Raw genomic sequence first — 19149 nt, 5'->3', positions numbered from 1 at the left:
TATATATATATATATATATATTAATACTACAAAAAAGCTTAATCTCTATTCTGAGTTTCAGTTCTTGAATTCAGAAAAAAAAATGTCAATCGCTATTTGTTCTACTAATGACGTTATCTTTATGCATCTATCGTCAGGATACATAAAAAAATATATTTTAATGGTAGTAGTAGGGTGATGGGGTGACTTCTGTCCCCTCCCCACCATCAAAACCTAACGTCAGCGGATTCTATGGTTAATAGTAATAATAATGAGGCCGTCACTTATTGCGGACCTTTTCTTAAGTTTTCATTAGCCTCGGTAGGAATAAATCAATCTTCGACCTGTCTTACATTTTGAGACAGAATTGTGATAAATCATTTCAGTTGAGAATATATATATATATATATATATATATATATATATATATATATATATAGAGAGAGAGAGAGAGAGATTTGACTCGTCTGATTTATGCCTACCTAGACTAATGAAAACTTTCGAATAGGTCCGCAGCAAGCAGAGGTCCGCAGAGGGCTTTCCCATTAATTTTCATATTTATTTTTGTACCTAGTCTTTTGTACGTGTTACTCACGCACAATATATGTTTTCCTCTAAGCAAAAACATATCTTCATGAATTTGAAGGAATTTATTAATCACAATAGCTAGCAGAAGCCGAAGCACTTTCATAAATCATGTTTGTTTCTTGTAAATATGTATTTATATGTGTAACGTTAGCACTTAAAATTAGAAAAAAACACATTTGCATACATGTAAAGGTATTTTTGAATCTGAAATAAAATGATGAACGCAAATGTACGATGTAGACAATCGTCTACATTGTGGCATTGGTACCACATCTTCATTTACATTATTTGAAGCATGTCAGGTTTTATTTAGAATGAACGTGTCCATGACTGCATTAGTTAATAAATGATGACACCTGATAAACGACATTTTCAGTAATGTAAAAGTATTAATATAATATATGTATTTGTTGATAATCTTACATGTGGCAACGCGTCGGCCTGAGACACTTTGAGACACTCAAATTTCAGAATCGTCTCAAGACTGTCTGAGAACTTTCGTGAATACCGCTTCTGGAATGAGCAACGAGGCGCCATTAATGTTTTCTTGCTAGAGAAGTACCTTTCTCGATCTTGTTTAAGGCATCAGGTGTCCTTAAAGCCGACCCCAAGGGAAGGTAATATACAGTATGTAATAAAAATAAATTTATAGCACCAGGTGACAAGAGTATTGCTATATGCTACTGTGGATATTGAAGGAATGGCCGTGATTATTTTCTTTACAGTATCATAGGTCTAGCACATACATACCGGCGGTGAACATAGAGGATGAGTAAAGTGTTCAGTATTCGCACACAGTTCATTTGAAATATTTATTTTCATTGTAAGTGAACAGAAATTGCCAGTATCCTCTTTAATGGCAGAAAGATAAGGAAATATAAAATTGTTCTGATGCTACATCAGATTTTATTGGCTAAAGACATACACCTGTCGATAAAAATCTTAATCAAGAATGAATTCAGGCTGCTCCGGGGGCAGCGGCAGGGGCAGGGGGCATGAATGCAGCAGCAGCAGCCTGGTACTTACTGACCATGTGTGCAACTGCAGGAGGCAAGGCTGTGAAGAAGAGTGTTTCATGAGTTTTGAATGTAAAATGGAATGATTTAGGTGCAATTATTTCTTTGGTTTCTCAAATATACATTAACCGGTTTTCCCTTTTGTGAACGTATAATTGCACCAAGTATATGTATAAAGATTGATTTTTTTCATCTTAATTTGTATTGGCAGAGGTTTTACAGTAGAAGATACAAGTAGGAAACTCACTTGGAGGTGCCACTGCCCCGGGGCCGAAGGCAGCTCCAGGGGCACCGAACGCTCCAGGGGCTCCAAAGGCTCCAAAGGCTCCAGGGGCTCCAAAGGCTCCAAAGGCTCCAGGTGCTCCAAAAGCTTTAGGGGCTCCAAAAGCCCCGGGGGCTGGAGCTGGAGGAATGGCCGCGAGGGCGTTGATTTCCTCGGGCGTCGGGATGAAGGACTGGATCATGGCCGGGGAAGGCATGAAAGACCCTGCACAAGGAGAGGCTACGTGAAGATGTCTGTGTTGATGAGGCGTGCAGATATTTGATACTGAAAGACCGCTTTTACGTACACCGCACAAACCTACGTTTTCTAATCATTCGAACCAAGGCATCTGGGCTCGCAGCAAAGATGACGTTGTTAAGGTAAGCAGTTCACACACAAAATACAATATATACACGATATATACAAACCATGTAGAAATATAAAAATAAACAATATACAAAATATATAACGGTGAAAGAAAATGCCACAGGTCACCTGCAGGGCCAGCGCCTCCGGGTCCAAGCGGAGGCGGAAGAGCAGCAACAGCAGCCAATATGGCGGCGAAGGACAGAGCGACCTTCATCATGACGTCTGAAAAAAATAGATGATTATATATAAACGATATAGGCATTTTCCTCGAAATCTTCGTAGATTTAATTGTATTTATTTTCACAATCATTTTTCTGTAATCTTAAATTAACCCCAAGCAGAATTCACGACGATATCACCTTATTAGACTGACTCTTTGTACAGGGTCGCGCTTGTGTCCGCGCATTCAAATATATACCCAGTTAGGCGCCCGATCAAAGCGAGATGCCAAGTCTTCGTTTATCCCCGGGCCCAGAAGGGGGTCGGCGATCAGTGTTATATAACAAATTAGCTACTATTCTAGGAAACCCTGCGTTACTGGCCAGTAGCCAAATGTTTGTTCCGCTGTTAATGAGTTAAAGAAAAAATGATTTACATCAATGGTGGATGAGCTTTTCATGACGAAAGAAATAGAGAAGGAAAAGAAAAGATGGAGACGAGTATATTGTTTGTCTTCCTTCATTACTCCTGAATATGATGTATCCTTCTTTGATATATGTTTGTAAGTAGAATTAATAATGATAGCACTGAAAAAAATAATGCTACTGACTTGCTACTGGTCTCTCCTTACCAAGTAATTTTAGTGTTTTATTTATACATCATCACTAGTATTCAGAATTACTAATTTCATCGCATTTTCATTTCCTAATTTCTCTCCCGAATGATACAGTCTGACGTCATTTCTAAAATTTAAGAAAATCGAACTTAATGAAAAGCGTCACACGTCGGGATATTCATCAGTATTCATGTCGTTTGATATATTTGGTCAGCCAGGTGCTTATTTCAGATCTGACCTCCCGTTTTATTTGAAGAACATTATCCTTACGTAAAATCACGAACGTAAGCAGGAATGCAAAAAATAAAGCACACGCATATTTCTCCCTTTAATCTCCTGCGAATTCCTTCGCTGACCTGGCATCTCACACGACGGGAATGCATATATTCATAACCTCAACAATGGCAGATCTCACTCCTTCGACTCACGCTAGGCTAAGGTGAGGCTCGGCAGGTCTGCAACTGCCTCTCTGCTTGCAATGTCGATCTGATCTGTAAGGATGGGATCTTGAAACTGTATATACATATACATATATATATATATATATATATATATATATATATATATATATATATATATATATGTATGTGTTTTCTTCTCGTGCGATCTGCGATTTGTTTAGAATGGACGTAAGGAGAGGTTGAATGTGCTGTTTTCCTCAGACACAAGAATGAAGGCTGCCGTGTTCCTGTTCTTCGCTGTCACCATGGCTGTAGCAGCGGCCATGCCTCCGCCTGGTGAGTGGTTTCATTTATTCCACATTACATACTAATGTTGCACTATGTCTGCATGTGTAAATACACACACACACACACACACATGTGTGTGTGTGTGTATGTATGTTAATGTGTAGATCATTCCCATTATCTCTGCAATTACTGACGCGACGCCGTCACCGGATCTCGCAACCTCCTCCCACAGGTCCGGGTCCCTTCCTGCCTTCGTCGGGCGTCCTGCAGTCCTTCATCCCGACTCCCGAGCAGATCCAGGCCCTGCAGGCGATTCCTCCCGCCCCCGCCCCTGCCTCTGGGACCGCGGCAAAGCCTCCACGTAAGCTCAATTCGGGGCAGTTCTTGAGTCTGACTTTGCTTCAGAAATGAGTAGACACGGGTAGCATGTTGACCTTTCGGCATGCGTTTCCGGGTAAGCTGTGAGGATAAACTTGCCATTGCGACAAGCTTTTTATATCATTGACACGAAATATGTTCATAAATGCTCCTATGAAGAGCTGCTACGTATGATTTCTATACACACAAACACACACACACAATATATAAACATTTATATACATGTGTGTATGTATCTGCAAATATGTGTTTATATATACATACACATAAACGCTTACACACACATTATATATGTGCACACTCACAAACACACACACACACACACAAACACACTCACACACACACACACACTCGCACATACACACACACACACACACACACACACACACACACACACACACACGCACACGCGCGCACATCCACACACACACACACACACACACACACACACACACACACACACACACATATATCTGTATATGTATACACACATGTATTCACATACAAATAAACTTACACATACACATACATGAGTATTTCCATACTACACACACACACACAAACACACACATTCATAGACATACATAGCTATAAATTAGCCATGACTCTTGTGCCTCATTTTCAGCTCCTTCCGCCGTGTCAGACATCATCAAGAAGTACCAAGGCACCGCCGCTGCCTTCATGCCGGCTGCTCCCTGACCCTCTGGCCACAGTTCACGTTTCCAGCTGTTATTGAAGTTTTAAGTACTATGAACTTCAGTGGAAAGCATATATATGTATATTTTTTCCCCTCTGGAAGATGTTTCACTTTTTAATAAGTCGGAAATAAGCGCTGATTGCTTCCTTATCATCACCTGTTGTGTTTAACAGCTGTTGATATTATCAGTTTTTGTTCTCATTGGCGTTTATTATACAGTTGTTGTTATCATTAACTTTTGCCATTAACAGTTGTTGACGTTATCAGCTGTTACTAAAGACATCCCAAGTGTGCTCTCTAAAATATAATGAATAAACAGTTTCTGAAACTGAATGTATTTTTTCATCCCATGTATACGCCTTGTCTTTGCCACAAGGATGATAAATGTGGAAGTATGTATATGTACATTCATTTCAAAGTATTTTTTTTTTTTTTTAAATGTCACGCATATGTAGGACATTTTAAAAAATACACAATATACACAACAGCACATCCGGGTATTGCCGTTTACACCAACATAGTCAAATACACATAGAGCACGCACATATTCAAACACATTGTAACATATGCATGAGAATAATCAAATGCACAAACACTTACACATCCCGCCAAGTAAGTGAATCCGTACGTTTCAATTACATCTTGAATTGACGTTTCCTAATATTTGCTCTTTCGCTCTATCTACTTACTTATCTATCAACTTATCTATCTATTTCATTCATTCAAGGACAAGTTTATTATGCACTTGAATATATGTATACTCTTTAAAATACAATAATCTCGTAGCCTCAAATCAAAAATATCTTAATAATAATTTTGCTAACAAAAATAAGAATGTACAGAAAAGGATTGAAAGTAAAAGTCTCAGACTTAAGTGTTTAATAAAAAGAGAACAAAAGAGAACACTAACCATCAATATAAGATGTTTCATTCTTGTCACATAATAACTTTAAAAGCGACATTATATGAACGTGATTTCTGTGTAAACCCATTACGCTTGAAACATAAGCAGTTTAAAGAGTTATTAACACTGTCAATGAAAACTGACTCCCTTAGCGTCTGGTAAATTGCTCGTACGTACATATTTATCTAATAATCTGTCTCTATCTACACACAAACACACATACATATGTATATGTATATATATAAATGTACACACACACACACACACACACACACATATATATATATATATATATATATATATATATATATATATGCGCACGCACACACACACACACACACACACACACATATATATATGTATGTATGTATGTATACACATACACATAAAACCACACACATGTATATGTATATATAAATGTATATCTATATGTACACACATACACATAAACCAACACAAACATATACATATTCCAAGTACAACTACACAAGAATAAGTTCTCGATGTCACTTTCGAGGCATTTTTTTGTAATTACGCGTCGTCTTCATCATATTCAGATAATTACCAAGGCTTATGTTTGACCATAAATCATAGATGAAAATAATAAACATCGTCGGTGCCAAGACCGATCCCTGAGGTACTCCGCTAGTTACTCATCTGCCATTCATGAAGAAAGTCTTTTATCCATTCGAGGAGTTTGCCTTTCACTCCGCCTAGGTATTCTAATTTCCATAATAGTCTTTTATGAGATACCTCATCAACTGCCTTATTAAAGTCTAAGTGTCGTGTTTTTCAAGTACTTCAAGTACTGTTTTCTGATTACCCTTTCTAGTTGCTTAAATACTACATAGTTATCGAACCCGGTTTGGTTCGCCACTCTTGTATAGAAGTGCAATGTGGGCGAGTTTCCAATCTTTTGTTAGTTTTCCTTGTCTCACTGAATTAATGGAATATTAACAGTAATTGAATGCATAGTTCATCGGCACATTACCCAGTTAGAAATCTCATCTGTTCCTTCTGCTTTAGTCTTGTCTAACCCTTTCATTCTTTTTGAGTGTGATACTTTTGATATTCTGATTTATGTTTGTAAGGTTACTTACCATTTAAAAATAAGAGTCCTGAACAAACACGATGTTATTGTCTTTGTATAGTTAAGGAATAACTTTGGTTGATTTGTACATTTTCGGATTATATCCTTTTTAAAGTCTAATTTCACCTCCCTCATGGTTTGGGTATACTCATTTCTTCATACTTTATACCTTTCATACGCTGTCTGAGATCTTTGTTTTTTGGTCCTTCTCCAAAAGAGCTGTTTTGTTACATTTATCACAGAACCATTTTTGGCCATTTCTTGCTTCAGTTTTGAATCTTGATACAATGTTTTCTACTCATTTTATATAGGCATTACAGATCAGGGTTTTCTTCGTTCATGAGTGTTTCCCAATTTATGCCATCAAAGAAATCTACAAGGCTTTTATAATTACCTAGCTTGTAATTGTACTTTCATTTTCTTTCCTTACGACGATTTTTTCCTGTATCAGACAGTATTTTAATTTAATTACTACATGGTCACTTTTTAGTAGAGGAAGACAGTACTCCATATCCTTAATGTCATCTTTATGCTTTGTAAATATTAGGTCAAGCATAGACGGTCTACCTAGCACTCTCATTCTGCTATGATCAGTTATAATTTAGAAAAGACAAACTATGACTTTTAGTAATTTTGCATTCCAAGAATCTTGTTGAGCTCTGGGATCGAAACTTTCCCAATCAATGTTGCTATTAAATTTCCCTGTTACAAGAGTTTCCTTTGCACTAGTTTCCGAAAGTTGTAGCACCTCTTCCAGCCTTTTTAACATTTTTTGAATTAGTTTTTCGTAATTTTCTTGTGATCACACCGATTTATAACGTAACATGTACATTATATTTATTATGGGGCCTTGCTTAATCTCCATCTCTTTAATAATAATTCCTTTCCTTGTGAATATTGCTACACCCTTTTTTTTCCATTTGACTTATCTTTTCTCTGGATATTATAGTCCCTGAGTCCTAATGTTACATCGTCTATGGGGGATCTAGTTTAGATTCAGTGATGTATATTCAACTGGTTTATTAATTTCAATAATTGTATCTAGTTCTAGTAACTTCAAAACCATCTATATTTGTATAAACTATTTCTATATAATCTTTCGGCATTCCTATTGGTTGCAAAGTTACTATTTGTCTGTCTCTGCATTATGATTCCGATGGGAAACTTGTTTTGCTTGGAGGCATTTTTTTTTATTCAATCCTTTGTTCATTTTTGTTTTCACGTTTTGTTTTCAGATTTTAGTTTTCTTTATTACATCAGCTACCACTTTCTTACTCATGAATGCCACTTTTAATGGGGTTTATTTCACTTTTCGAAGAATCACAACCCCCTGTGAGCTATGATATTCTGCTCCGAGAATTAATGACTTGTGACCTTGAGAATATTGACAATCAATTTCTTGCCTATGTCCCAATATAACTATGTCCTTGTTTACATCAGCCAAAGTAGTAATAATCCTTGTGTGTTGTCCAAGATGTGACTCAAGTTCAAAATGTGTTTATTCCTTCCTTTGTGACCTCGTTTTTTTCCATTTCATTTACAGTTTCCTTTACTTTAGATACATCGGCATATGTAGCTGTCATCGTTTTTACCTTTTCCGTTATGTGAGACTGGCTGCTTGACAAATTGCTTTCAATCTGCTTAAGAGTTCCCAGTTCTTTGATTATTTCATTAACTTGTACATTCTTTGCTTCGATTTGACTACCGTTCAGAAGATGAACCGAACTCAATGCCAATACAGCCATTCAACTGTTTAGTGCAATTCAATTGCCGTAACAAGCTCTCATTTGCTTAGGTCTGTCTCATATACAAGTTTTGGATTTTTTCCACAATGTTTCTGTCCTTTTCTTTTTGTTTTCCATTCTGTTACCCATTTATTTTTTATTTTATGAATTATTTTTTGGTGTTGTTTCTTTTTTATACATTAATGGAAAAATCAACAACATAAATTATTACGAGAATATATATATATATATATATATATGTGTGTATGTGTGTATATGCAGACACACACACACACACATCAGACAACACTTGATATCTACACATTATATCTCCAGGTGATTGAAAGGTATCGAAAAAAAAATCTGATGTTATTATCCTCACTTCCTTGTTACCGTCACGTAACACAACAATTCCTTTGAGCAAATACTGAGAACTAAGTTCGTGACAAAGAGTCACATGGTTAACACATGTGAACTGAACGATAGAATAACACAGAATCTGTTTAAAAATATTGGTGTCATTAATTAGTCATACCTGGAAAAAAATGCCTGGCCACGCCTCATTAAGAACCTCTGGCCATCAGGACGCTTTGGCCTTTCTTTTTCAATAACCATTACCTCCCCGGGGGGGGGGGGGGGGGGGGTAAGGGTTATTTGCATATGTACAAATAAATGTACGTGTATATACAGTTCCAGGCCGCCGCTGCTGCCGTCATGCCCCCGGACGCAGGGCCAGTGTGGTGCCCTCTGGTTGGGCTCTGGGGACTGACTAGGGGTGGTGTGAGAGTATATTTTAATCCTTAACTTTTGCTGGCCCATTATTATTATGATTATCATTATTATTATTATTATTATTATTATTATTATTATTATTATTATTGATATTATTATAATTATTATTATTGTTATTATTATTAATATTATTATTATTATTATTATTATTATTATTATTATTATTATTATTATTATTACTATTGTCGTTACTGTTATCTTTATTATTAATATCGTTATAATTATGATTATATATTATTATTTTTTGTATCATTATTACAATAAACACTAGTCATATGAAAAAAATACCTATCAATAACCCCTGAAAGATGTTTTTTTCTTCTAACACATTCATCTTGATTCACTGAGGTCACGGTATACTAATGATACGCACTTGCCACGGAGATGATACGAATAATTCCGTAGGGTACGGAAGGTTATTCCACAAACACACACACACACACACACATACACTCACACACACATATATATGTATATATGTATATATATATTCATATTCATATATATATATATGAATATATATATATAAATATTCATTTATACACATGTATATATATATATATATATATATATGAATATGTATGTCTGTCTGTATTTATATATGTATGTATTCATCTACATATCTATCAATATATATATACATATACACACACATGTATACGCACCTCAACATATACATGTATAATGATATATCTATGTATCTCTATCTATACCTATATATCTATATATCATACAAATATATACAAACACATATATGTATATATATATATATATATATATATATATATATATATACATATACGTATAAACATTCACACAAGCACATACACACAAACACACACAGACACACACACATATGTACATATATATAGTATTAATGTCTATCTGTATACAGTACACAGTACATGCATGAATCTACGTGATGAAATAGAGTAGAGGAAATATACACATATTTATATACATATCTATATCAATATTCATATCTATATCTATCTATCTATCTATAAATATAGACATATAGATAAATATGCGCACACACACACATTCACAAACACACACATACACACACACATATGCATACATATCCACACATACACACACACATATGCATATATATCCACACATACACATACACACGCACACTCACACACACACACACACACACTTATGTATATATATCCACAAACATATATATGTGTGTGTGTGTATAATTACACATATGACATGTATATATGTATCTATCTATCTATGTATATATATATATATATATATATATATATATAAACACACACACACACACATACACACGGAAACGCATATATACATATATATATATATATATATATATACACACACACACACATATATGCATACATATATGTATATATATATATATATATATATATATATGTATATATATTTGTGCATATATATGTGTGTGTGTATTTGCACACACACACACACACAAATGTATATATACACATACATGTATATTTATGTACGTATTTATGGATGTGTATGTATATATATGTACATATATGTATATATATATATGCATCCATCCATCCATCCACTCATCCATCCATCCATCCATCCATCCATCCATTCATACATACATACATACATACATACATACATACATACATACATACATACATACATACACACACACACACACACACATATATATATATATATTTATATATACACACATGTGTGTGTGTGTCCGTGTGTATACATATCTATATATAATTACACATATATGCCTCTATATATGTATATTTATATATATGTATATATTGCGAGTTAGAAAGAAATAGATAGGTATAGATATATGTAATATATATGTATATATATCTGTATGTAAGTATGTATGTATGTATATGACACAAATGTACAAAGTTGTGTATATAATTTGTGCATGTTAGTTTTTACAATAACAGTGCGTGTGTGAATGTACACACACACACACACACACACACACACACATATATATATATATATATATATATATATATATATATAATGCACACACACACACACACACACACACACACACACACACACACAAATACACACACACTGATATAGATGTAAAAGTGTGTAAATATTATATAGAATGTCAAATAGGATAATAAAATCAAATTTGAAATCAGATAACTTTATTGACTAGCATACGCAATACTATTCTTTAACAAAATGAAAGTGTCCAGCACATTCCCATTCATCGAGCCGATGTACCAATTTCGGAACAGGGTCCTCAGACGGCTCCAGCGGCAGGAGGCATGAAGGCAGCGGCGGCGGCCTGGTACTTCTTCACCAAGTTGGCTACAGCGGGAGGCATGGCTGGAACAAGGCACAATGAAATGTCTTCAGTGCGTAACTCGCGACACTTGGGTTGCCGGCTCTTCGTTTAAGAATTTCATCATGAATTAGTTTGTCGAAGTCCGAACTACAAGAGGTTGGTATTCTGATGCAAACTTAGCTGTTGAATTTTACTAGGGCAAGTATTCCAGGGAATTTATGTTGCATATGCAACCAAATAGATTTTTTAATGCTGTGAGAGAGAGTAGCATTCTTGCATAAGTCAAGGACAGTCACAACCTTCGACCACCATTTGTCATCTATATATCAATAAAGACATATATAAATAAATTGATAATTAAAGGGAAAAAAACAAATGAGTGATTTAGTAAAAATATTAAAAAAGTTATGAATCTACTTACTCGGTGGCGCCGTAGGAGCTCCCGGGACGACTGCAGGGGCGGGGGCCGCTCCGGGGGCGGGCGTGGTGTGGAGGGCGTTGAGGGCGTTGATCTCCTCGGGCGTCGGGATGAAGGACTGGATCATGGCCGGGGAGGGGGCGAAGGCTCCTGCCGCTGCTTCAAGGGGATGGGTAAGGTTCAAGGAAGTCTCTAAGGGTAATCGTACTACACGCTCTTTACAAGTAAAATCGAATTATGATTTATTAAGTTGTACAGAAAAAATTATGAAAGAAGAGGGACTCACCTGGAGGCATGGCTCCGCCGAAGCCGCCTGGGGGAGGCAGGGCAGCAGCAACAGCCAAAGAGGCGGCGAAACACAACACTACAGCAGCATTCATCTTGATGTCTGAAGAAAGAAAACACTCCGGTTTTACCTTAAGACATAGGCTTGTACTCAAACCTTTATAGATAGTATGTCAAAAATGGATTCTTCTCTCTTCACCGAAAATGCTATTATTTCATCTAATTAAACTGATTACCAATTGGAGTTATATTAGTCTTAAGAAGCTGAGCAAGAGATTAAGTTGAGGAGCAGGGTGACAAGCTGCGCTTACCTCCCGATCCTTCGCAGACTCAGGGGCCCAAGGCGTGTTCGCTCATATATATACTCCCAAGCTGCTGTCACGTGATGGTTGACAGTTGACACGCACGTCTGGTTCGTAGGCTGAGAATTCTGAAAGGTAACGAACAATTCTGTATAAATGTTCAGGGCAAAGTGCACACATACAAATATAAGGTGGTCATTTATTATTATATTTCACACAGTGTATTGCATAGGATTATTCTTATAAATTATTATGAATTTTATCAATATTGTCATCAGTATCAGTAACATTATCATATTTCAATGGATGATCATAATTATAGTTGTGGCCATGATTATGACTAATCGTTGGGATCATCTGGTCATCTTGATGGTGAAATAAGTACATATTGCAGTTGATATGCGTGGAACATTCAACGATAAACTTTCACTGATGCGAAAAATAGGTATAATTACCAATAGGTTACTGTAATGGTTATTTACTAAATTAAGCGACATTGATCGATGATAACCGTATTACAGTCGATAAAATGATACATTCGGAATGTTCTTAATTTCCTTTCGACTATATTCCTATTCTAAGCAAATATATTTTCGATAGCCTAAACATTAATCGAATTTATTCTCGATGAATACGAAGGCGGCTCTTTTTCCCTTGATAAAAAAAAAACACTTTTTTCCCTTGAAAAAGAAATTGCTTTTCCCTTGATGGAAAAAAATATATATCTTGAAAAAGAAAGGTGCTCTTTTTACCCTTTATGAAAAAGGAAACCCATTTTTTCCCTTGCAAAAGCAAACAAACTGTTCTTATCATTTCGATCCATTTGTGCATAAAAGACATATATCTGTACGTATGAGGTTTTCATGCGTATGGTCATGCTGCATAAATGACAAGGGATGATCAAATTAAACTTGAATTTATATAACTTTATTGATTTGGCTAACATACATAATACTGGTATTCAACGCAATTAGAGCGGCCCAGCACATTCCCATTTCTCGAACCAGTGTTCCAGATTCGGAACAGGTTCCTCAGACGGCTCCAGCGGCCGAGGGCATGAAGACAGCAGCAGCGGCCCATAAAAGCTAATCTTTTGTAATCAGAAACTGTTGCATAAGCACCGAATTGCAAAAAAACATAAACAAACATTGCACCAGAGGATATACCCTTTATGACTAGAGCGATAGTACATTTTCTCAGATTCCTTGGCTGAAGGGGGAATTGAGCTGACTTGAGGTGTTTCCTTTTTTGGCTTATGCTGCAGTAGTAGTCAGTATGTCTCTGCAATATTTGATTTCCAATTTGTGGATAAAGTGGAACTTCTGTTTTTTTCTTATTTTAACATACTCATGGGCAATTGTTGGCTCTATTTTTTACATTATATGTGACACACACACATAGACACACACACTTACATATAGACATACGTATATGTATATATATATCTGCGTGTGTATGTGTGTGTGCGATTATATATATATATATATATGTATATATACATATATATACACATATATCTATATATATTTATATATACATATAATACACACACACACACATACATATATATATATATATATATATATATATGAATATGTACATATATACATAATGTATATATATGTACACACACACACACACACACACATACATATGTATATATATACACATATATATGGATATATACATATATATGTATATGCATGTATATATATACATATATGTATATATAATGTATATATGTATATGTACATATATATAGATACGTATATACACACATATATATACATATATATACATATATATATATATATATATATATACATATATAGACACAACTGCCGCGATGATCCCGCCACGGCAACTGTAAAATAGGCCTGCGCTCCGACTATTGGCTCGAGCCTGACCTCAAGGCGAGAAAACGACATATCGCCTTGAAATGTCAAACGCAAGTGTCGTAGGGGAAGTCACTGCCGTGGCAAAAGTGTCAGCGCGCCGAGCCGCGGTTGATTAGGAAGGGCATCCAATCAGGCAAGGGTGGTACTGCCAAATTATCTCTCAGTAATGAATTGAGAGAGGCCTAGATCCTGCAGTGGAATAAGTGGCTGTTGAACATATATAAATTTACATTCCTACGTATATCTTCTATATGAATATATAGGCGTACACACACACACACACAGACACACACACGCACGCACACACATACACACGCACGCACGCACACACACACACACACACACACACACATACACACACATACACACACGCACGCATACACACATCTCTCTCTATATATATGTATACACACATAGGCATATATATATACATATATTGCTACGGATATTTTCTATATGAATATATTTGCATGTGTACACTCACACACACACATATATACATATGCACACACACAGTATATGTGTGTACGCGCCTGCCTGAGTGTATCCAGATTATATATATAATACATACACTGGCGCGATGGTCCAGCGGTTAGAGCACTGGTTTCCGACTCTCGTGGTCCCGAGTTCAATTCCCCGTCACGGCGGTCGTAAAAATGCCTGCACTGTGACTGCTTGCTCGAGAAAACGACATATCGCCTTGAGAAGTCAAATGCAGGTGTCGTTGGGGAAGTTGCCGCCATGACACAGGTGTTAGCGCGCCGAACTGTGGTTGATTAGGAAGGGCATCCAATCAGGCAAGGGTGTCATTGCCATTTAACCTGTCAATAGTGAACTGAGAGAGGCCAATGCCCTGCAGTGGAATGAATAGCTTTAAAAAAACATATATATATATGTACACACACACACACACACACAGTATATGTGTGTACGCGCCCGCTTGAGTGTATCTAGATTATATATATGTATATATGTATATATGTATATATGTATATATGTATATATGTACATATGTATATATGTATATGTATAAAGGTACATATATATAAATAGATATGTGTGTGTGTGTGTGTTTGCTGTGTGTGTGTCTCTAGGCCTTCGTCGTATAATGCGTATGGGAAATGGGACCCAAAACACGTAAAACCTTTCAGATTTGAAAAAGACTCGTACATACACCTCAGTGTAGAATTATATCTTATAATGACTGATCTTTGATTTAGAAAGCAACCTGAGTGGTTTTGACATCTCTCATGAGAAGTGATGCGAAGCCTCAATCACACACATTCAAAGCACATATGGAACTGAAGAAAGAAAATTTGCCAGTAGTCGGCTGATTAAAAATACATAAAAACTCAAAAGGATTTTGAATCCGAGACCCTCTTGAAGTTTCCCTGCAATAATTGCTTATTACTTATATTGAGCAATATTTTCAGTTCAGTGTAATTATTAAACACATATCTGTGCATTTAATAATGTATTGATACAGTCGTGATCTACAAAGTTAACTTTCGACCCCTTTGTACGACATATTTAAGCTGCCACCACCTGATTTATTCGTCCAGGAACGCAAGTTTCATGTTCGGAAAGGGATAGGCATGTAGAAGAGTGTAAGTAAAGTTAAAAGAAAGCAAGTGTAAGTGTAAAGAAAGTACCAAGGTTAGAGGGTCAACACTGGTTAGCGTGTTTATGCCGAGATGGAGTGCGTGTCGATTGTGCAGACTTATGGTATCAAAGAAGTTAATCAATTTACTTAAAAGTCCTTGGAACACGAAGGGGAGACATTACGGAGTCTTAAAAATCAGCGAGTAAGTTTCACAAAAAGTTTATTAAAAACAAACTTAAATTCAAATACACAAAGACAATTTAAAAAAATGGAGAATCACCCTCCATAATCCCAAAAACAGGTGGGAGTAAAAGTACAAAAATCTTTAAATCTAAAAGGAACAAAACCCTAAAATTCAACATGTAAATAAGCATTTGAACAAGATAAAAGTGAACACTGAACGGCAAAGATAAAAGAGCACATCACCTCATTAAAAAGAGTGAAAAAAAGTAAAAGATGCCATCTTACCGCCTCTTACTATGCAATCCTCGCGACCAGAGAACAAACGCCTCACGGCTAAAAGATGCTCTCCCCCCTTTGACCTGGCCAGTCGGGACCTATATATAACCCTCCCAGCAAGCATGAATAAAAAATGAGGGGAATCTCGGGTCAAACAAGGTAAAAGGTCGCGTAACTGTCAAGAGATGGCGGTGTCTTCCCCTCTTAATAAAATGCCCTTGCCCTTTAAAAATGACTATTTGATTTAAAAGCTATCTTAAAATATGTAAAAAGAGTTATCAAAACTTTACTAAAAATGGTAAAAAGATTATTATATGATACCACATGAGGCAGAATGTGCTCTTCTGTGCAGTTTAGGTGAAGTTTAAACGAGAATAAAAATACAAATCAATATAGTTCACACCTTAAAACATATCCAACACCAAAAACATGTAACACCATAAAATAACATCTTTTCCCCCTCCCCAGCTTCCCGGACACGGGTCATCCACGGGCATGGGCGGCCTCGCATTTTGGGTTTTCAGAGGGGAGACTAGTTCTTTCCTCCGGTTCCACCGCCACTTGGCTGGCGATTCACTACAATACAATTCGTTTACTCTTCATAGTGCATAAATCACATACTTATACAGTTGTTCGTATGCGTATTTTCATATTTGCCGAAAAAAACAAAAAACACACACAGGGTAATCAAATTAAACTTGAATTCATATAACTTTATTGATATGACTAGCATACGTAATACTTTTATTCAGTGTAATGAGAGTGCCCAGCACACTCCCATTCCTCGAGCCAGTGTTCCAAATTCGGAACCGGGTACTCAGACGGCTCCAGCGGCAGGAGGCATGAAGGCAGCGGCGGCGGCCTGGTACTTCTTCACCAAGTTGGCTACAGCGGGAGGCATGGCTGGAACAAGGCACAATGAAATGTCTTCAGTGCGTAACTCACGACACTTAGGTTGCCGGCTTTTTGTTTAAGAATTTTTTCATGAATTAGTTTTGTCGAAGACCAAACTACAAGTGGTTGGTATTCTGATGCAAACTTAGCTGTTGAATTTTACTAGGTCAAGTATTCCAGGGGAATTATGTTGCATATGCAACCAAATAGATTTTTGTAGAAGGGCTGCTCTCGCTTTGAAAGTAGCATTCTTGCATAAGTCAAGGACAGTCACTACCTTCGACAACCATTTGTCATCTATATTTCAATAAAGGCATAGATAAACAAATTGATAATTATAGGCAAACAGATAAATTAATGAATTAGTAAAGAGATGAAAAGGTTATGCATCTACTTACTCGGTGGCGCCGTAGGAGCTCCCGGGACGACTGCAGGGGCGGGGGCGGCTCCGGGGGCGGGCGTGGTGTGGAGGGCGTTGAGTGCGTTGATCTCCTCGGGCGTCGGGATGAAGGACTGGATCATGGCCGGGGAGGGGATGAAGGCTCCTGCCGCTGCTTCAAGGGAACAGAGAATGTCCATTGAATTCACTTATGCACGATCAAGTAGAGATTATTTGCTAGTAAAACTAAATTATGATTGAGGCGGCGAAACACAAAACTACAACCTTCATCTTGATGTCTGATAACATTGTGCCTATATTAAAGATCGCGATTTTTACTCCGCTATGTTGCAAAGTGAAATTAAAACTCAGGGTTTACCTAATTATAAAGTTGTGCTCCAGATTTTATATAGACGTTTCGCGATAAGATGATGTTTTTCATTTCACCAGAATATATACCACGGGTTCAGACTAATCTGAGGTAACCACGAAATGAAGCTACAATAAGCTTACGAAGCTGAATAATAAATTAAGTGGATAAGCAGGGTGACTCGCTTTAAGTGACTTCGGACGCAATGACACTTACCTCGCTAATCCTTCGCAGACTCAGGGGATCAAGGCCTGTTCGCTCATACTCATATCACAAGCTCATAACACGTGACGCTTGACAGTAGAAACAAAGGTCTGGTTTGTAAATAATTCTGGAAGATAACTAGCAGTTCTATATATGTTTCAGGTCAAAGTTCACACATGGCAAACTATTATATTTCATACAACCAGTGCATTTAAAAATGTAATATATAATATGTAATGCCATAATAATTGTTATTGCCACTACCAGAATTATTGTAAGTATAATTATCATTATCATTATCACTGGTATAGTTATCACTATGATCATCATTACTATCGTTGTTATTTTTAGTAGTAGTATAGTTGTTATTATATTAGTTTCATCATCAATCTTTACATATCCCATCACTATGATCATCGTGGTGATGCTACTCGGTCACCGTGGGTCTTCGGCGTACTTTACAAAGTTATAAGTGCTAATAAGTTACTGTATTGGTTATCTACCAATTTATGTGACATTGATCGATGGTAATGGTGTTACAGTCGATAGAATTGTACGATTAAATTAGAAATGTTATTCTTAATTTCATTTCGATCCTTTTTTCCGCGGTCCTTCATTGTCTGTCCGCCATGTAATGTTCTAAATATACTTCCTGTTGGCAGACATCTTTGATATATTTGATGCACATAAAAGCTAATCTTTTGTAATCAGAAACTGCTGCATAAGCACCCAATTGCAAAAAACATAAACAAACATGGCACTAGAAGAT

General features: G+C 36.4%; 3 protein-coding genes across 4 annotated transcripts; 1 reads left to right on the top strand and 2 right to left on the bottom strand.

Moving 5' to 3' along the window:
• Positions 1-1456: 1456 nt before the first annotated feature.
• On the bottom strand, positions 1457-2605 carry LOC125028520 (nuclear pore complex protein Nup58-like). Its single transcript, XM_047617872.1, has 4 exons — positions 2574-2605; positions 2341-2436; positions 1831-2070; positions 1457-1623 (listed from the first exon to the last, which is right to left on the bottom strand). Exons 2-4 carry the CDS (start codon positions 2429-2431, stop codon positions 1526-1528), a joined length of 429 nt encoding a protein of 142 aa, XP_047473828.1. The 5' UTR covers positions 2432-2436; positions 2574-2605; the 3' UTR covers positions 1457-1525.
• An 806-nt stretch (positions 2606-3411) lies between these two features.
• LOC125028546 (BEN domain-containing protein 4-like) lies at positions 3412-5049 on the top strand. The gene is made up of 4 exons (XM_047617926.1): positions 3412-3428; positions 3652-3726; positions 3911-4039; positions 4682-5049. The coding sequence occupies exons 2-4, from the start codon at positions 3660-3662 to the stop codon at positions 4753-4755; spliced, it is 270 nt and encodes an 89-aa protein (XP_047473882.1). The 5' UTR covers positions 3412-3428; positions 3652-3659; the 3' UTR covers positions 4756-5049.
• A 6359-nt stretch (positions 5050-11408) lies between these two features.
• LOC125028528 (branchpoint-bridging protein-like) lies at positions 11409-12398 on the bottom strand. 2 transcript variants are annotated; one of them, XM_047617895.1, is made up of 3 exons: positions 12273-12398; positions 11990-12145; positions 11409-11609 (listed from the first exon to the last, which is right to left on the bottom strand). In XM_047617895.1, exons 1-3 carry the CDS (start codon positions 12364-12366, stop codon positions 11524-11526), a joined length of 336 nt encoding a protein of 111 aa, XP_047473851.1. In that variant the 5' UTR covers positions 12367-12398; the 3' UTR covers positions 11409-11523. The 2 variants fall into 2 exon arrangements, with proteins under 2 accessions (XP_047473851.1, XP_047473852.1); XM_047617896.1 differs by having other exon boundaries at positions 11990-12142; positions 12273-12370.
• Positions 12399-19149: the final 6751 nt, after the last annotated feature.

This window comes from Penaeus chinensis, chromosome 9 (genome assembly GCF_019202785.1).
Source record: "Penaeus chinensis breed Huanghai No. 1 chromosome 9, ASM1920278v2, whole genome shotgun sequence".
In the NCBI taxonomy this organism is placed as follows: domain Eukaryota; kingdom Metazoa; phylum Arthropoda; class Malacostraca; order Decapoda; family Penaeidae; genus Penaeus; species Penaeus chinensis.
This window is presented reverse-complemented; position numbering and strand designations above follow the sequence as displayed.